Here is a 21,159-nt window from a genome sequence, read left to right as displayed (position 1 = left end):
GATGCAAGAAGCAGGGTGATCATGATTTAACAGTAAAGCAAGGCAAGTAAATTAATCCATTTGTACAGAGCCCAGCACAATGCAGTTGGGCCACATTGCTTGAACAATATTTATCAGATCTTTAAAATTAATGTATTAATATCAGTTAGAGCTCATAAGTTGCTTAGCCAGTGAATGAAAAATGCTATAATTCTTTAAGGAAAGGCAAATTTCAAGTCAGCATTGTCTTCCCTCCTACACAAGTTTTCTGTCAGTTTGCCCTGAACTAGAATCATGCTTCTCCTGAATCACCTTTTTACTTATGATTAGAGTGATTATTTCTTTGTAATCATACCATCACTGATTTTTTATAAACTGCTTTGTGTCTGCCTCTGCTTTAAAGCTGTCCTTTCCCTATGCCCTTTCTCATTATATACATACTGATTCATTTCCTTCCTGCTTTGCTGCCCATTGTTCACTTGCATGTGGTGTTGTCTGTGCTATCAGTAGGACTCAGGGGAGTTAAGGGATGGGTCTTTCACGGGACAAAAAGGGTTCTAATTTGGAGGAAATGCACAAAGATTAACAGATAGGTGAAAAACAAGGTCAGAATCAGGCCACAAGTGTACATCATAGAATCCTAGAACAGTTTGGATTGGAAGGGACCTTAAATACCATCTTGTTTCAACCCCCCTGCAATGGTCAGAGACGCTTTCCACTATCCTGTTTTTCCAAGTGTCCAGCCTGGCCTTTCACACTTCCAGGGATCCAGGGGCAGCCACAGTTTCACTGGGCAACCTGTGCCAGGGCCTCCTCACCCTCACAGGGAAGAATTCCTTTGTAATATCTAAAACTCCTCTGTTGGAATTTAAATCAGTTTGTCTTTGTCCTATGGCTATCTGGCTGTGCAAAAAAGTCAGATTTTTTTTAAGCTCCTTTCAAGTACTGGAAGGGGCTATATGGTCTCTCCAGAGCCTTCTCTTCTCCAGTCTGAATAGCTCTCATCTCTTCTCAGCCTGTCTCCATAGCCAAAGTGTTCCAGACCCCATAGAATGTTCTCTCTTTCCAGGGCAATGCCAAAGGATAAAATATACTGGTTTAATGAATAAGTGTGTGAACTTAAAATCCCTACTTCCCTGTGATAGTGCTGCAAATTATTTATTTTCGCCTGATTCATAGATGGGTTGAACTAGGGCCTTCTGTTACCTAAGGCCTTCTGAGCTGAGTGCTCCAAATGAGAGGTCCAATGAGAGGTGATGACACTACACCAGCAGGTCTATCCACTGAAGGACAATCCACTACTGCAGCATGCAGCAAAGCCTTGTGAGCAAATTGCTGCACCTCTGTCTGTTTCCAAAAATGCCTTTGAATCTCTGTGTTCATTCTGGTATCCATGAAAGAAAACGGATGGTTCTTCCGTATTGACTGTTCCAGATCCATAAATTACTTTTCTTTCTCAATATAGATGAGGGTTTCAGTGAGATGAGGCAGCCAGGCTGAAGAAACCAAGGTCCTAAAACAAGAGATGTCTGAACCCATGATTCAACCAGTGATGAGCTGCAATTGGCCATGTAGATTTTGAAGTAATTAATTACATTTGTATCTCTTCTGCAGGAGGACGACTTTCTTCAATGATTTGTATGACCTTGCTAAACCCAGATAGGTGGTAATTGAGCAGCAACTACTTCCTCAGAAGAAACAGAATAAAAATATTGAAAATATTGACTCACCCCAAAGGCAGTGAGCAGTACTTTGGTCTTTGACCTTTAAGCACCCTAGGGTAGTCAATAACTTGGCTGTTAGATGCTATGCCTGCCACTGATTTTGATTTGGGAGTAGTTTAACCTTGAACCAAGATCTAAGTAACCACGGCAACAGGAAGTTGGCCTCTCCATCCAAGGAGTGGGGATCCATAAATCAAGGTCCCTAATGCAAACACTGTGTGCAGGTAGAGACTTGAGAGGATAAGTGGTTTGTGGGGGATTACCTTTGAAAAATGAATGATTGTCCCTTGATATGTTGAAACGCAGCTTCACAGACTTTTTTCTTTTTTTATCAATGGAGGTCAACAGGTTACAGCTGCACATTTTCATATGGCTCTTTATATAGGCCCTTCAGTTTAATTAGAACCAGATGTTGAATTTATGAGGTTGTTAGCATTATTATGTACCATATGCACGTGCATATATGTGTGTGTGCATTGATACATACACATGTGCACATTTCTTGTGCACCCACTACACTCATGAATAAATATTGTTAAGGCACAAACCCAAGCACTGTGTAATGGTGAAAACTCAGGCGTGCATACACACAGTTCCAAAGGGTAATTACCTAGTTAAATATCTCACTTATTCTATGGGATGCTGCTTTATTCAATGTATAGAGCTCACCTAATGAACTATTTGGGGACTGGATTTTCCTTTTGCTATTCAGTGCATGACATCATGTCTCATTTTTTCCAAATTTCTAAGCCTTGGTATGAATAGATGAATGTTTCATGAATGTTGATCATTTTATTTTCACTCAGCAGCACTGCTTTTGAGATGAGGGATATATTCTTATTTGCACTAGAGAAGCTGAGAAGAGAAAGATTGAAGTTTATTTGATACAATTTGAGATGCCTAATACTAGATTTGAAGCTCTGGAAAGATGTGTGGTCTAATAGGCAGTGACTGCTCTGTTTACCTCCACCAAGCTGTGACCTGTAACACTGTGTTGCCTATGACTATTTCTGCCCTTTCTTGCTTCCCTTAAATCCACCAGCTGACATCAGGTCATGGTTTCATCAGTTTTATCTCAAACTGGCTCATTCTGTAGCCCCATCTTTCAGACTCTTCTCACAGTAGCATTTGATATGCTTGAATCTGATAGAGCTCTCTTCCACAGTTTCTGAGACAACCCACAGATCTGCTGATATTTCTCATTTTATGTGCAAGAAAAATAAGTTCATAGGGATTGTTCATAGCAGCTCCAAATAGCAAATGTAAGGAATTTTTGGTTGGTATATGGAGAAACTGAGTGAAGAGACACAAAAGAGAAAAGGGTCTGGAGCACCAGGTGCAGCTAAGAGAGCTGGTGGGGCTCTCAGTCTGGAGTAAAAGAGGCCCAGGGAAGCCTTCTCACTCTCTACAACTCCCTGATCAGAGTGTGCAGCCAGGTGCAGGCCAGACTCTCCTCCCAGGGAACAAGGGACAGAACAAGAGAAAAGCCGTGCCAGGGGAGGTTTAAATTGTATATTGACAAAACTTTCTTCACAGGAAAGGTTGTCCAACTCTGAGTCAGGCTTCCAAGGGCTGTGTTGGAGTTCCCATCCCCTGGAGGGATTTAAAAGCCATGTGGATGTGTCACTTGGGAACATGGGTTAGTGGTGGCCTTGGCAGTGGTGGGGGAACCGTGGGACTTGATCTTAGGGATGATGATGATTCTGTGATTGTAGGTGTCAGAGCACCTGTGGAAAGTACTGAGGAACTACCAGGTGCTATCCAGGTGCAGCCAGGGGTGGCAGAGGGGATTCAGTGCTGCAGGGGATAAAGGCCCCCACCTGCTGACTTGACGTGTTGCACCGGGAGGTTTGCTGCTTGCCTGGACCTGGAATATTGTGAAGACATACAAAACCAGATCAGAGTGGCAAATCAAACTCAGCAAAGATGTCAGGAGATTTTCATGATTGACCAAGAAGCTCCTCAGTAATGTCAGGCATAAAAAGGAAACAAAAGAAACATGGAAGCAGCTGACCCAGAGAACTAGAGCTACATTGTTAAAGCATGGCAGGGTGGGCTTAGGAAGCCAAAGTCCATCTGGAGTTGAATCTAGGGCAGGAGGTTAACAAGAAATGTTTTGACAGGTAAAAAAGGCAGCCAAAAATAGCCTACAGAAAATACGGGCCCCTTGCTGAATGAAGCAGGGACCGTGGCTGAAAATGATCAGCATTAGACTGATTGTCCTCTTTGCCTTGATCTCTGCTGGTAGGACTGGCCTTTGAGGATCCCAAGCCTGTAAGACTGATGTGGAAAGAAAACCTACTCCTGGAGGAAGATCTGATTAGGGACCAGTTAAATAAACTGAACATGCATAAATCCATGGGATTTGGCAGGATGTACCCAATGGTGCTGAGGGATATGGTTGGCATCACTGTGAGGCTACTCTTGGTTGTTTTTGAAAGGTTGTGCTCATCAGGAAAGGTTTCTGAGGACTAGAAGAGAGGAAATATCTGTCCATTAAGGTCAGGAAGAAGAAACAAGGAAGTAGTAAGGCTGTTCAGTTTCACCTCAATCCCTAGAATTTGATAAGTAATTGTGAAGAGCGTTTCCAAACATATGAAGGAGGAAAAGATGAACAGGAGTAGATATCACAGATCTGTGAAGGGAAAATCATGCCTCGGCAATCTCATGTTTCTGATCTTGACTTTAGCAAGTGTACTGCCACTAAGTCCTATCAGCTTTTTATAGACAAAATGATTAAACACAGGCAGCATAAATATACTCTGTGATGGACAGAAAGCTGACTGGTCTCATAGGGTTATGATGAGTAACACAGAATCCACTTAGAGACCAGTCAGTAGGGGTCCACCCCATAATATGGGGACTTTAAACTTTTAATATGTCAATTAATGGACAGGTTGACGAGGTAGAGAACACCCTCAACAAATCTGGAGAATTTCAGAACTCAGAGAAGTGGCTGATATGCCAGAGGAACATAGACATATGGGAGAAAGTCCAGTCGGAGGCCTCAAAAATTATTAAGAATCTGGGATATCTGTCTTTTGAGGAAAGGCTCAGAGAAATGAGATGTTCCACCTGGAGAAGAGAAGGAAAGAAGGAATTCATGTAGGATTATCTCTGATAAATTGATATCTGCCCTAATCATGTTGAAGCCAAACATAACAGACTTGGTGAGGTTTTAAAATTTCCATGCCAGCAGTTTAAATTTCACATATTTACAAGCAAACAAAATTGTTACAAACTATAAAAGAGTTTGAGAAATAGTGTTGGGGAGGAATTTGCCAGCCATAAGTGCATAACTTTTATTTTTCTGAAATATTTAATCTCTTTGGGATTTTTTAACCACTCATTTATTCTGCATTGTAAACTGTAGGTAGAAAGATCCATGACAAAGAACTCTTTTTACCTCACTTCCCTTTGAAGAGCTGCAAGGCAAATTTAATTAGGAAGGAAATTCCTGAGAAATAAATGCAATGTGATTTGGATGGGAATTGCATACTGAGGTTGTTTCTGATGCCTGCTCCTTACTCAGATGAAACACCCACTAAGTCAGGTGTTTATAGCAGAGAAGTATGTAACAATGTGTGAAGAATGAACTACACAGGAAATGATACATCGGCATTCCCAGTAAACAGAGTTATGAAGGATATCTGTCTTTATATAGGTATCAGTGTGTATGTGGTGTTTCAGAAGAAAAATTACTAATGTGGAATGTTTTGTTGGTTTACCATTGTTTATAGAGACCAGTGATGCTACATCCTTCAGCAAAATTATCAAGAATTAATCATAATTATGACCCTTGTTAGTATCAAGACTGTATTACAGATACATCCACAAGTAAATATGGAAATATATCAATGTAATGAGGACAGCAACTGACTTGAATTTTTCAGATATATTCCCAGACACATCACAGTGCTATTACTCATCCAAATTTTGTTTCCCCAGGAATTGCAGGTCCCCACTTAAAAGCAGACCAGACTTCACTTCATGGTAAAATGGAAAGTTCTGCCTGTACTGTGATGACCAGAAGGAAACCAGCAGCTGTTGACAGTGTTGCAATGCCAAGTCCAGTATTATCTCTCCTACCTTCATCATCAGCAACATCTGAAGCAGGTAATGCTGTATTCTCTCCACCCCCTCTGTTTCTTCCCCATCTTCTTCCTTCTGAAGCTGTAAAATATGTTCACCTAATTCTCTTTCTGATTGGAGAAATAGCTAATTCGCAAACAGGAATATCTAATGTGATAATCACACTCTAACATTTACAGTGTTTTCTTACCATGGTAGTATATCTTGGCACATCAAATCTATTTCATTCAGATACCACCACTTGTGCAATAATAAGGACAAAAGCAGCACTAGACTGTATCATCTAGCTGGACACCCTGAAGCAAGACTCTTGGGTTCCTTCCTCAGCCCCATTCTTCATTTCTTTTAAATGCTCCCGTCCCTGTAGCATGAACAAACTGAATACACAGTGAATAGCTGAGGAGCAGATGAGATTTCTTACTGGATCCTTCAGAAATTTTAGTGTAATATTCTGTCTTGAGAATGCAAAATTGTCTGGGGCAATGAGCAGTGATTTAAAATACCAGAATAAATAAGTCAGAATAGCATGCTTTTCTATCAACTTATATTTTGTGCTTCTATTTTGAATCAGATCAGAAAGGTGATACCTTTATACTGTTGGTAATTGAGCCAAGTCACATCATGCCTTTACTTGGGCATAGATAGAGAAGTTAATTTTGATTTTTTCTTAGTTTCCAGCAAATGCAGAATCCACAGTTCATTACCCTATATGCAACCACTAGGAGTTTCATAGTCTTGTCAAACTTTCAATGTCGCATTCACAAAAAACCTATTAGTATCCCTGATTTACAGAATTGTTGTATATTTAATAATTCAACTGAAAGTGTTGTTTCAATGCACTTACATTTATTTCTCTCTCACTTCCTGAATGAATAGTGAAAACAAGTTTCATGCTGCAAATTAATTTCTTTATAGATAAATGTTTATATTAAAAGTATTAAGATTGTCTGTTTAGTCTTTAATACTTTCTTACATATAAACCAAGGACAGATTTTTAAAGCAGCAGAGAAAGAGTGCACAAATATTTTATGATTCGTTTCAAGATGAAAGTGTATGCTTGACTGCATAGTTCATTCTTTCCATTTTCAGAAGTCTAATTAAATTGTTGGTTTATCTGTAGCCCAGATGTTGAAGTAATTTAGCTTAAAACTGAAAGAAACTGTGTTAATGGGAAAACAGGACAGTGCTATAGGTTTCCTGTAATTAATAGGAAGCTCTTTGAAAATTCTTCTATTCAAATCAAGCCAACAAATTAAGCCCAGCTTTGAGCAGTCTCCTGTGTGCCATGTTCTTGCAAGCGGCCTTAGACACCTCCAAAGGGATGGAGAAATGACAGGCAGCAAGAAGGATTTTAGAGCTTCAGACGTAACAAAGCCATCTAGAATAAAACTTATGGGAACAATGAAAAACATCCAGAGTCTGATCTCCCTGGGCTCATCTCCTTGTTCATAATCACTCTGCTGGAGTGACTCTTTCAGCCTCCTCTAAGCTACCCATGGAAATATATATTTTTCTATAGGAATGGCTCTCTTTGCTTCAGAAGCTGTTTTTCCAGCATCATATCATTCCTGCATGGCCTTCCAGCATGGCCTGCAGCCATTTCAATTTGTGACATTGAGCCTCACTGCACCCATGGACCCTGGGGAAGGGAGAAACACCAGACCTCTGTGTGCTTCATTTGAAATGTATAAAGCTGTAGTTTAAGGCTAACATTGGTTCTTGCTTGTTTTGGGGCATCTAGGTGATACTGTTTGCAGAGTGGGGAAAGGGTGAATCAAAAGTATAAAAGTTTGCGCTGCACTGTGCGTCTCTAGTTTCTCTTCATTTTGGGCTGGATTTTGCCTTCGTGGAGGCAGGACACAGGGAGGTGGAGGGAGATCAATATGCCCAGGTAAAAATTGTCCCCCTGTCCGTCTCTGGTGCCTGGAGGCTGCCAAGTGTTGCATCACCTCCATGGGAGCATATTCACTTTTTCATATGCACGCATGCAGACATGAAGTTACTGTTATCCACCTCATCTTCAACTCCTTCTAAAGGAATTCTACCAAATAGATCAAGACAGAAGACTTCCTCCCAAAGCAGGATTCCCATGTGTAAATAGCAAAATATGGGCAGGAAGAGAAAAAAAAAAATCTGAGACCAACACAGACCAACTTGGGTCCAGGGTTGAGCAGGGTCTGTCTGGATAAAATGGAAAAGATTAATACTTAGCTTTGGCTTTCAGCAAAGTAGTATATCACATGGCAATATAGGAAAATATTTTATATCAAAGATTGCTCACCAAGAGCTTCCAGATGAGTTGATAACACCTAATGGCTCTCACTTCAATAGTAGCTTACTTTGGCAGATCTCCCTGATATTTTATCATAGGCACACCTCATCAAAGCTTCCCCCTGCAGACCCATCAGACTCTTTCTGCATAGTCTTCCTGGACCCAATGTAGAATCAGATGTCCCTGAAGTTCAATAATCAAAATAATGTTGGGTTTCCTAATATCTCATTTTAAAAACCTGACCTGAAAGCTTATGTACTTACTCAGAACTGGCAGACTGTGTAACAACTGAAATGATTTCTAGTGTGTGCAAGTTCAGAGGCTTGATAGGAAGAAAGCAAAAGAATTATTAGTACCTTCTAACAAGCTCTCCGAAAAAGCCATAAACACCCTAAAGCATTTACAACGGAAAAATTAGTGCATTAAGCCAGCATAGAACAGCACAGCGGTTTTTTTCTAAATGTGAAAATGCATTTCAGCACAAAAATGAACAGACTTGTGAGCTTGCAAAGTTTGATAAGGGCAAAAAAATGCATCTAAACATGAAGGGAACACTGAAAGTGGTGTTCAGCTCATACATTCACATGCAGGAGAAGAAGCCTATCCATAACTGCCTGCATATCAGTTAATTTTGGAGAATTGGGCAATTTGGCAGAAGACAACCTTTGCTCCACGCAAGCAGTGTCTACTAAGAATCAGGCTCCACACAGGACTCTCAGCCCGAGTGATCTCTTGAGTGCCTAAGACACTCACTGCGTTTCAGGATGAGCACTGTATTGTTCTTATCCAGTATCAGGACATCAAAACAATGTGCAAGGTCATCTTCTATTGCATTAAGTTCCACTTTTAGACTTTAGAAGCTGAAGTTGTCCTCCTCTACCAGTTGTGTAGACTAGGTCTCCATTGACCACATTCAGATGGTAACACCAGTCCGCAGAAACAACTGGCTACAGATAAAGCTCAGAAAAGTCATAAAAGCTTTGCAGGTACTTGTCTAACATTTTATTTCAATTTTTTCCCCAGTTCCTTGGCTTACTTTCTTCCCAAAGAAAACTGAGAGTAAAGCCAAATCTCCTGGTATCATCATGATACCTTGAAAGCTTTCCTGTATTTCTGCTAAGTTTTCCATTGTCAACTACCAACTGAAATATTTCAGTTTTACTGTCAGAAAAAAAAAAAGCACCTCAAATATTAGAATTATAGAAAAAATATAAGACTTTAAAATGTGCCCTGACAATAGAAATAAAAAGGTAGACAGTGAATTTGAAGAGTGTGCCAAATGTTTGATTTTTTAGATCTTCTGACCTGAAGCTACTCTCAGGATATGGGAGGAACTCAAAGGATTTGAACACTTAATGCTCAAGTTATTGCGAGTACTTATGTCAGTCACCAGTGAGGACAGATGAGAATAACCATTTTCTGTGACAGGGACTTAATCTTTTTTGATCAAATTTCTGGGAAATAGCTTGCTGTCACTTGTCTTTAGGGATCTTAAATCCACAGTTTTTAGGGGTGACCTACTTGGGAGGAATTTTGTGCAACTAATTAGCTTCTCTTGAGCAACTTGGATATTTCATTTCCTTTCTCTTTTCCTTTGGTACCAAAATGACTGCATTCCTCTTTTCTTTTGTCCTTTGTGAACCACAAACTACAAATGGATTTTATTTTTCTGTTTGGTGTGGGGAGTGGGTTACATATGGAAAATGTATTTTGTTTTGTAATTAATGAAAACCAGACTTTGGGAAGTTGTCCATCTCAGGTCTTTATTTATAAGAGAGCATATGTCTGTGTTTTGTTTATGACTCACTCCTACTTCTTACATTGTAACTTGGGTTTGTTTATGCAAGCTCTTCTCTGAATCCAAGCAACGTGGTGGTATAAGAGCCAATAATTTATGTTCTCCAAGAGGGGAGTCCAGTGAATGAGATTTATATGCTGAATCTGTCACAGCCCATAGGGAGTAAGAGGAGATCCTACACCTTGACAGCTCCTGGTTATCTGCAGAAAATGCTACAATAGCAACTTTATTTAAAAAGTTGGCTAACAGGCTAATCTTACTGCTGGAAGATTAGCCTGTTAGCCACAAAGGCAGAGATAACCCCCAAATGAACCCTTCTCAAAATCTTGCCTGCTCGGGAAATTTTAATGGTTTCAAACCTAAATGACTACTTGACAGTCAGGTGTAAATTAAGTTTGCAAGTAGATGTGGGCTGAGGTTAATTTAGTGGGATGTTTTATTCTTTACCAGAAAAGAAATTCTGAGCTCCATCATTTCTTTCCCAGCAGCGCAGAACGGATATGTTAGGAGTGAAAGGGAGCAGCAGTTATTGCAATAGCAGAATTACTACATTCTGCTTCCCTCACAGAGGAGTAGTTACTTCTCATCTGCGTGCAAATCCTGAACTCTGAACAGATGCCATGTTCAGGAAAGGACAATGAGACAATTTAGGCAAAACAAGCAAGGTCTCGTGTCCTAAGCAAAGGACGAGGAGCCAAGAAATTCTGGGTACTCTTCCCAGCTCTGACAATGACTCACAACATGACCTTGGCAAGAGACTTAACTACTTTGGACTTCATTCAGATCTAAAGTAAGTGATCTGAACCAGGAGTAAGCTTACTTTGGGGGCCATTAAAGTCAATTATATGACTGAGTAATTTCAGCTAGTATCTGAAGAGATGATAGTACAGAAACCCAGGCAGGGTAATGAATTTGCCACAGATGAAGTGACCCACACATCTTGTCTCTGCCCACTAGTTTCAGCAACAAACACTTTTCATACTAACTGGCATTCAAGACAAGAATTAAAGGCTGAATTGAAGATATCAGGATTATATCTTTGGGGAACAGAAGGTTTAATAGCTAAGTTAGGCCAATATGACAGCTATGCTAAGCTTACTTCTCACATCCTAAAGGTTGAAATATGAGAATGAAGCAAACCCATGCTTAAACGCTGCTGTAGCAAAAGGTTTGTTGCTTTAGAAGGGGATCAGTCAGAGAGGAATCTCTGAAGACTACTTATATCAAAGTTGTACATTATTTGACATACTTTTTTCTCTCCTTATCTCCCAACAGCCAGCTCACCATTGAAGAAAAGGTTCAAGCGCCGTGAAATTGAAGCAATCCAGTGCGAGGTGCGCAAGATGTGCAACTACACCAAGATCCTGTCCACAAAGAAGAACCTGGATCATGTGAACAAGATCCTGAAAGCCAAGCGGCTGCAGAGACAATCAAAGACAGGCAATAACTTCGGAAGAAGAGGATGGGGGCGTCCTCGGAAGCAACCCCTTTCCTTTGATGAAGACTCCAGAGACCAAATGCCCGTTCTAGAAAAATGTGTTGACCTTCCGAGCAAAAGAGGTCAGAGACCAACACTCAACCCTTTAATATTGGAGCAAGCAGCCACTCAAGATACAATCATGGCCACCATCGAGGCTGTCATACACATGGCTCGAGAGACGCCACCGCTGCCACCTCCTCTGCCTCCCCCACCCCCTCCACTCCCTCTCCCTCTACCCCGGGCACCCCGGGTTGGAAAAAGGAAAAACAAGTCTCCACAGGAGGAAGAGGAGGACGTAAAAGTGAAGCGGCACCGGAAAGGCAGAGGGAGCGAAAGTGAAGGCCTTGCCTAAGGCTAGTGCACCTCATCAGATATTGGGTGCCCACAGTGGAGCACGCCAGGACTGGGGGACAGGAGGTGCACAGTCCGCCTCACCCCTTTGGCAGCACCAGACTGACCTGTCCCTTCAGCAGCCAGAACTCATTGCAGAGAGCTGTGCCAGCTGGGGCTCACATCTTTCCTCTTCATCGCTTTGACCCAAGCCCCCCCCCCAGGAAAAGAGGGGGGAAAGGCACGGGAAAAGTGGGGGATACAGGAGAGGAGGATGTGTGTCAAAGTTGGAAAAAGCATGAACTCTGCCGAGTCTCAAAAACTAATCTCAATCTCAGCATTGCTGTTCTCATACCATACCCAGAGGCGGGAAGTCATCCTCGCAGAGAGCTTAACGTTGTCACTAAGGGTGCATGCTCGACTCTGATTCTGTTTGGTGGGCCAGGTGAAACTAAGAGTAACTTTACCATAGTATAAATCACTGTAAAAAAGGAAAAAAAAAAAAAAAAAAAAAAAAAAAAAAAAAAAAAAAAAACAAACAACAAAGACAGAAACTAAGAAGAAAAAAACCCAACAAAAATTAACATAATTTTTTCAACTGTGATATTGGTTATTACCTACTAATTTTTTTTCCAGTTTTATATACCTACCAGGCTTTGGGACAGCATAAGCCAAAATGCCTGGCTCCTGCTAGAACTATGTTTTTCTTTCTCATTTACTTGCCTAGTTACAGCAAGCTGCAATATAGGCAATAGAGAACTAGAGCCTTACACACGTGCACACTCATTCCGAGTGCTATCCCAAGAAATGATGGAATATCACAGCATTTAAAATAAGGTATATATGGATATTCTGTTACCATAGCAGGTTTATATGAAGCAACTTGGCAATGGCATGTGAAAAAGGGGTCATCCATCAGCCAAGTTGTTTTGATGCTCGGTACATATGAGTAGAGAACAGCAAGACACTTCTGGGGAATAGTTGTAGTAAACACGGGGAAAAAAATCACCAAAAAAAGAATATAAAAAGATAAAAGAAAAAAAAAATAGGACAGAAAAAAAATAGAATTAAAAACAGAGCCCAAACCTACCAAGTTTTTACCATCTGCAATTCCCAGTGAAATTAACGGGAAAACCAGAATATGAATAATTTGCATTGGGTAGTAATGCCTTGATATTATCTTTTAAAAGAAAATAGATAAAGTAGATTGTTTTTAAAAACTATAGAACAAACCCTATGGATAATAGATCCTTTCTTGGCAATTATTTCTGAAAAAAAAAAAAAAAAAAAAGAAAAGGAATAAGTGTTCTTATCTGAAAATAGGAATAAAAATGTTCAAAGGGTATCACCACTGCAATTGTATTAATGCCACTTTGGACATGTTCTCCAAGTTGTGGTTGCCTTAATAAACTAAAAAATAATTTTTTTTTGTACATAATGTAATTATAAAGCTCTCAGTCTGCATGGATGCAAACTGTGTGTGACAAATCGTCTCTTTAAATGGTCAGTTCAAATTGTACATTACTCATTCGAGTTGTCCGTTAGTCATTGATTAAACTTGGGTAAAATACCCAAGCTCCATTTCCACAGCCCAATTAAAATGTTTAGCTAAAACAAAGACTGAACAAAAAGCTGTTCCATTGCAGTGTCAATGCTTTTAAAAAAGAAAGTCTATTGTTGAAATTTGAAATAGATAATTTCAACTTTATTTTCTTTCTTTTTAAATCCTGCAGTGCACTCAACACCTAGCATGGCAAGATGGATAATAAAATGGGAACAGGGAGGGAAGATTCCACCAAGGGAGGCGGGATTGGAATTACTTAATGGTTCACAAGCCAAATGCTATTCCCTTTCTCAAGAAACCTTGAATTGGTTTATTGCCAAGGAAGCTTCATATAGCACGACACTAAGAAAAAATCAAACAAAAAAAAGAACAAAAAGAGAACCACAAGAAAACCCCACCAAAAAAATAAAACAACAAACTCAACAAAAAGTCCCCACAAAAAATATTGTGTTTCTATTCTGTTATTTATTTACAAAAATCATAGCAAGACTATGGTGTTAGAGGAACACTGTAAACATACAACTCGTTGTTTTTTAGAGACTGATTTTTCTTCTGTGATAGCACCTTAGCTTATTAAAACTGAATGCATATGGGGATAGGATTGCGTCGGGGAGCTGGAAGAGGGGATGTATTTTTATTATTTTTTTTAAGACTGGAACAAATTTTGAGGTCCTAACTCCTTAAAACTGAAAAGAGGGATCCCAGAATTTTGTTTCCAAATTGTTTTGCATCATTCATCATACCTATTTGTGCTTTTTTTTCCAATTAATGCAGCTTAGAAACAAATTGGCTGGTTGCTCGTTCTGTTAAAACCAATTTTGCTTTTCAGCTCTCTTGAATTAGCACAGTGTTATTGACTGAAGTTGTAGGCCTGCAGAAAAAAAAAACTCTAAACCTCATTGAACTCCTCTCTTCTTCCTTAAAAAGCATTGGATTGAGGCTTAGTTAATTTATAATTTTTTTTTCCAACCTCCGTTGGGCTTAAAAGTATGTGACAGTCGCTTAAAATGACAGATAAAAATTGTAACATAATTGCTATTCCAGGTAGATGAAATTTAGCCAGGCACAATTTATCCTCAGTTTTATCTCCGGTGATGTCTTTCCTAGCACTAAAGGACATTTCAGTGTGTAGTGAGTGAAAAAATGGTCTGAACACAACAGAATCTGTCATCAAATGCCCATTGTGGCTTCAAGAGGGTCAGAGTTCCCATAAGGGCTGGATTTGGGCTGGACCTTTCCAGACACAGTGGGATAAAACTGCCCCAGGGAAGGATAATTGAGTGGCTGCTGCCTGCCATGCTCCTGAGCTTTGGGAAAATAATGTTGTTATTCTTCAAAAAAGTGCTATCCAAAAAGCTGGTAGAGGCATAGTATTTAAGGAGAGCATCCACTTTGAGGGAACAACCCAACATGCTCTACATTGAGCAAAACCATGAAGAGGTCCTATTTGACCTAGAAAAAGGAAGTTCAGGATTTGTTAGCTGAAAGCTCTCAGAATGAGGTGGGCTCTACTCAGAAGCTCAAGATTTGTTTCATGGCAAGAAGGTGCTGCCAGGTGGAGCATGGTGCTGTGGTACAGCTTTGGCTGTGTGTCCACACAACACCGTTGTGTAGCTGGTCCTGGGCTGAGAGGAGGAGTAGCTTGTGCCATAAAAAGCAGACTGAAAATACTGTTAGATGGCACTCAGAATTTGTGTTCTGCATGTTGCAAAGTCTATAAAGATGATAAGCAAGTTGCTGACAGAATAATATTTTAAGGCAATGTACTACATGCAGATCATAAAGGATTTAGTTTTAGGGCTTAAGGCTAAAATCCCACTCCTGCCGTTCATTACGCAACAATATTCCAGTAATGAGCTTTTTGATTTTTTTACCCTTACCACAAGGAAGATTTACTGAGGAACTCTGTAGATTCTCTCCACACATTTTCCAAATACTGTATAAAACTGGGGTGAAAACCCTTTTGCTTACTAAGACCAAAAAAACCTTTCAAACACCTCCACTGTGTCACAGATTAGCGCACATTCGACTATTCTTCAACAAGAACACAAAACAGTATCACGTGGCTGTGAGCCATATGAAATGAGGCCACGGGTTTGCATCCACTCTGTGGATCTTTTATTCCTCAATCCAGTGTAAAACCAGAAATGGGGATAAATATTCAAGGAGAGAGGAAAAAAAAAAAAAAAACAACAAAAAAACCCACAAACCGTTACCACTTGTGTCTCCAAGACCTTCATGCTGCCAGTATCTTGAGCCCTACAATATTAAATTTTCTGTGAAGCACCTTGCATGTTTTTGGATAACTGCAAAAAAAATGGAAAAAATAAATTAAAAAGAGGTGAAAATATTCATCAGCTACTCAGGTATCCTACAGCATGGCCCATTTGGGACCATGGCAGAAACGTTGTGGAACATAGAATATTGTAATTGTGAATATTAGGGTAGCATCTGGTGCAATGGGTTGCTGGTTCATCACGAGGGCTTCTGAGCACTACAATAATGCACCAAATAAACAGAAATCACTGATCCAAACACAAAGATTTCCCTAACTCTTATTTCCACAGTCCCTGATTCAGGACTGCACTTAAGCACATCTAAGGAGCATCCTGAAAAGTTTGAAGAACAACTAAAAGAATACAGGGAAAAAGGAGAAACAAAACAACAAAAAAAGAAAACCAGGATGGTTTTCTGAATTGAAAAAATAAATAAAAATCTTGCCCTGATAATGCCTCTTGTTTCCATATCATCCAAAAACTGAGGTGCAGCAGTTCTGAGATAATTAGAAGCACATTTCAACAAAGGACACATATTGGAGATCTCTTTAAGATGCCTGCCTAGGTTGCATAAAACACTACATAGAAAAAAAAGAAAAAGAAAAAAAAATGAAAACATGAAAAGAGCTGCCAATTGGACAACATGGGGAAGCAGTTCAATCCCATGTTGGTTTGTTTTACTTTTCTTTTTCTTTATTTTTTAAGCTATTTCTTAAATAATAAATGCACATGAAGTGTTAAATATGTATATACTGTATTTCAAAAAAATTAAAAAAATCAAACGAATGGGGCACAAGATTGTTCTATAAGTCGTGCTGGCTAATTTTTAGTTTGTATTCATAAGTGGTTTTTAAAAGCCTTTTTTAAAGTGTAATTTGCATGTTCTACTTTGATTGTATGTAAACATATTTTAGAGCAAAAAAATGTATTTGTATTTTATTGAATATAGAGGCAAGAAAAAAAACTTGTACATTGTTTGAAATGTTCTTTTTGTAACAGTTTTTATTCATGAAGCATTTTTGTACATTTAAAAATGGATATGGACTTGATGTTCTTTGAGGCTTAGATACATCTGGCATGCTTTAATGTCATGCTCCTTCATGATCTTAGATGTTGGTTTTTAAACATTTTTTTCTAAAACAAAGCTCAGTCTTTTCGCTACCAAATCAGGTTAGCACAGTATAGAGCACTTAACTAAAAAAAAAAAGAAAAAAAAAAGTTAATCCTATTCATATGTTATTCATTGTGTGAAATTAAAGGAATTCAATTCAGTCTACCATGAGTTGTGAATTCTTTTGTCTTATTTTCCATCTGTTTCCCATCACTAAAGAGTTTAATAGCTTTTGGGATACTAATACCATGCACTCAGAAGCCCTCTTTATGGTAATGGAGAAGAAAAAGCTTTGGTTCTGTTCTTTTTTCTATTTTTTTTTCTTTTTTCTTTTTTCTTGTCATTGTTTTTGTTGTTTTTTGTTGTTGTTTTTGGTTTTGGTTTGTTGTTGTTTTTTTTTTTAGTTTTACCCAGAATATCCTTAAAAGTTAAAAATGGACTGTGCCATGGGCCACATGGGCAGAAGGGGATTCACACTTTAGTGCTGTGCCTATCACTAAATGGACAGAAATGTTTCTGGTCAAAATTGTGTCCTCAGGCACCAGTAGAGTAGAACTTGCCACCCAGGTGGGATTTCCACTCCAGAAGCAGATGGATCATCCTTCTCCAGATCCCTGCAGGGAAGGCAGTCCCAGGAGCTGGGCTGTTGACAAGGGGGTGACAGGAGCCAACTCTCTCCTCACTGAGCATCAGAGAGGAAGGGCTGTAGGCCAAGGGGTATTTTCCCTTCAGTGGAGCCTCATGCTGTGACAATGGCACAGGGCACTGCTTGTTGTATGGTTTTAAGTTTCCTTTCCAAGTTGCTGCTGAGAGCAGTCTTGCTGCCATAGTAGGCAGTCAGCTTCAACATTGAGGCAGTCAGCATAAACTGCCTCAAGTTCCTCCACAGCAATGCCAGATTTCATCTTTTTCCTCCTCAGAGTTCACCACCTTTGTCAATGGCTCAGCAACCTTGTGGAAATTTAATCTCACTTCCTGAAGAAGTCAGTGATGCCCAGGCAGGATAGGTAATTTAGTGTCCTCTCTCATTCTTCCCTTCTGAAGCTTTGTGGGATGGACTGCCTTGGTAGAACCAACTCATCCTGCAAACACAACCCCTTTGGCTGCTGTGTTGACAGCTGTTGCTTCATGTTACTGTAGTAGATCTGCTCCAAAGATCTCAAATGCTTATTTTCTTTTTCTTCACTCTCTCTCTCTCTTTTTAAGATATGCATAGCACCAGCATTTGACAACTGTTTGCAAAAGTGCTGACATTTTCACTCAGTTTTTTATCAGGATCTGTGATGTATAAGCTACTGGTCTCCAACTTTAACCACATTTTAGTAAAAGGCCTGCGGTAAAACTCCTTAGGAAGCATCTGTGAACTGTCAAGATTTGTGTTTGCTGCTGCAGTATCTCAGGACCGTTCTCTCCTCCTCCCAGCTCTTTCTTGAGGTTTACCTCCCATCACAGCACAACTCTGCTGTGCTTCAGTGGTGTCACCTCACAGCCATGGGGTAGGGAGGCATTGGGGAACAAAGATGCGGGGTTTTGTTGCTGGATGAGGCAAAGGCATGAGATGCTTCATCTCTGAGGTGTTCATGCTTTCCTGCCTCTGGGTTCTTTCCTCTCCACCATGCTGGCACCATATAGTGTCAGAAGACCACACTCCTCACCCAGTCTCCTGAGCAGGGAGGATCCTCTGGTAATCGCCCCAGACTGCTGATTAAGGGTCACGCTTTTTCCTGGATCCCTCTGTCACTGTTTCATCTGTAACTGCTCCAGCTCTGTCTGCTCCTATGGATTACAGCATCTCTGAGAAAAAAATCAGGAAATCTTAGAAACAAAGTATAGGAAATTCACAAGCTCACAGGTGTACAAGTTACACCTGGTAGGGTGTAACCTTTTTAAGGCACTTTTTGTTTAATGATACTAGAGTCTTCTTCCCTGGACACAATGCTTAGTAGAATGCTCTAGGGAATCCTGCTTGAGAAGGGGTTTGAACCAGATGTCTTCCAGTGGTCCCTTCCAACCTTACCCTTTCTGTAAGATATTGTTATCTTGTCTCAGTTTGCAAGAGTTCAATGATTTCCAAATTAGAATATTTTCACTATTAATCTCTGCCCTCAAATAATTGCAACTAATGAAAATATCAAGTGTGATGGAGAAATAGTGTTGTTTTCTGATTATAGTCTGATTATATCTTTCTTTTAAGCATTCTTTTCTCATAAAAGTTGTGAAGATATGCTCAAACTTTCTTTGGCCATCCTCCATATTACAGGAGTTTGAATTTATGAAGGAGTTTCATACTCCACCCTCAAAATATGGATGAGATGAGTGCTACCCCTCGGGTATGATCTTAATTCACTTTTGATAGTGGAGAATGTTTGTGTGGCCTGGGATAAGAAGCCTTTCCAAGGTGTAAGCTCATTCTCCTCTGTCAGAGATAAGAAAAACCTCAATCTTCCCCCCATTCATTCTCACAGTTCCGTTCCCCACCAAGCTCCTGAGCTATCTCACATGTTGAATTTATTTTGTGTCAAGGGAAGTTTGGTTGATGGAAATGCCTGCAGATTGTGTGCAAGCTGTGTGAGCTCATGACAGCATTATTTGGTGTTTTGTAACACAATACATGCACATAATTTTAGAACAATGCTACTGTTACTGACTGAGTAGAAAAAATGTTTCAGTGACCTTGAGGGGATCAGTGACAGGACCCTACTCAAAGCCCTTCAGCACGGACCATCTGGCAAGCTCTAGAAAGCAAAGGCAAGCATAGATGTCAACTCAAAAAAGTATATGCTTGGCCTTTTTTTTAAGAATTCAAGAATCACATCACTGGTGCACTAGCATAGGGGGTTAAGAGCTAATAGCAAGCATTGAAATTACAATGAAGAGTGGCATATCAAACAATCTATACCTTTTTTTTCTACTGGGAGCTGCAGGAAAAACTAGTGTGAAAGCACCACAGGATTTGTAGGAGGACTTTGACAAAATGCTAGCCTAAACCTAAGTAATTTCATTATGAAATAGCGCAAGGAACGCTGATTCACATTCTCAGCTTATGCAGAGCAGTGATATCAGTTTCAAATGTGTTGAATCAGTTTACAGGAGCAAAAGACCTGCTTTTATTTTCTTTGTGGAAGCTATTCATCTCAAAGTGGCTCTGAAGTGCTGCTAGTAGTAGGATGCAATATAAACTCCTGTTGTTTGTTGCCTATAAGAAGTGTCATATTGAGAAAACAGGCCTTTGTTAAAGATTCAAGTGTTTGGACACTGGTTCAGCAGCTCGAGTAGCCAACTCATTACAGTTTCATTAGAGCTGCGGTGGAAGAAAGAGGGTAAAAAAAGTGAAGAGTCCTTGGGAAAAAGATAAAAGAGTGTTCTATGCACCAGGAAGTTAAATTAAGTTTCAATATCTACTTCTCATGACTCTGTTGTGTTACAAAAATAATCAGAAAAAAAATTTTCCGTGTCCTAAAAATCATGGAGTGCCTCAGTCCTGCATGAGTTAGCCACACAGGAAGCCCAGTTTTTCTTTTACAATGCTTGAAATAGGTGCAACTTGTAAGGCACCTGTTTTCCTCACAGGAATTATTCCCTTGTGGACATCCCCCAGTCAGTGATGGAAAGCACAGAGCAGGGACCCTATTCTCGCTGTACATTTTGGGGTGGCTTGCTCCAGAAAAAAATCATGGGTATAATTTGTTGTTCCTGAGCAACTTTCATAAGGCAGCATAATTTCTTACCCCTCTCTATTCCACTCCTACACATTATCATATCTAGTAGTTCTCAAACTCTCCCAAAAACATTGTTGGAAAATAAGGCTCCAATCAAATTAATGTAATTTTTTTGTTATTGACTCAATGGGAGCAAATTTCCCACCACCTCTCCCTGATTTGGCATGCCACAATACTGTGTGTGGACCCTAACAGCCCTTGGTGTCTTCTACTTGCCTTGCCTGACATCCTGTTAATATTCTGAGAGAGCAAGCATATCAAGCACAAAATTAGTTTAAAGGGAAGAACTGTGAAAACCTCTGCAAGGCAAAGGCAAGGAAGAGAGCACATGAAAAGCTTCTGTGGTGAGTATTTTCAGGGCATGGCAAGAACACAATTAGAGAAGGGATGTAAAGTCAGATATCTCTTAAGGAAGCTAATGATAATGTGGCAAAGCAGTAATGAAGTCATTGACAAAGAAGGGCAATGCTTCATTTTCTTGAAGACAGGAAAAAATAAAACAGCACCGTTTGAACAGGAAGAAATGCATTCAGAAACACAAAAGGACATTCACTGAAAGGAGGGAGAGGCTGGAGGATATAAAGATCTAGGTCATGGAGAGAGTATAAAAATGGATCTTGAGACAGAAGATGGAAGAGGCAGCATGCTTGCTTACTGGGACTTTATTGCCAGTGTCTAAGCTGACACAGCACTCCTCATTTATCCTCATTAAACAGCTACCATCAGGGCATAGTTAGTGAGTGACCATTAGGCCTAAATTCTCTCTCTTTAAACTGAAGATAAATAGATAGCTACTGCAAGAAGTAAAACTGTC

At 39.9% G+C, this 21,159-nt stretch overlaps 1 protein-coding gene across 3 annotated transcripts in view; it reads left to right on the top strand.

The window, feature by feature from the left end:
* The window catches only part of SETBP1 (SET binding protein 1), a 266,963-nt gene extending 251,046 nt beyond the window's left edge, over positions 1-15,917 (top strand). For 2 of the 3 annotated variants that reach the window (XM_066339223.1, XM_066339221.1), the window contains 2 exons: positions 5,652-5,819; positions 11,141-15,917. In XM_066339223.1, the coding sequence (XP_066195320.1) occupies positions 5,652-5,819; positions 11,141-11,697 (725 nt within the window). In that variant the 3' untranslated portion in view covers positions 11,698-15,917. The remainder of the gene's footprint in view (positions 1-5,651; positions 5,820-11,140) is intronic. The other variant, XM_066339222.1, reaches the window with a different exon arrangement.
* The last annotated feature ends 5,242 nt before the right edge of the window (positions 15,918-21,159 follow it).

This window comes from Sylvia atricapilla, chromosome Z (genome assembly GCF_009819655.1).
Source record: "Sylvia atricapilla isolate bSylAtr1 chromosome Z, bSylAtr1.pri, whole genome shotgun sequence".
NCBI classification, from domain to species: domain Eukaryota; kingdom Metazoa; phylum Chordata; class Aves; order Passeriformes; family Sylviidae; genus Sylvia; species Sylvia atricapilla.
This window is presented reverse-complemented; position numbering and strand designations above follow the sequence as displayed.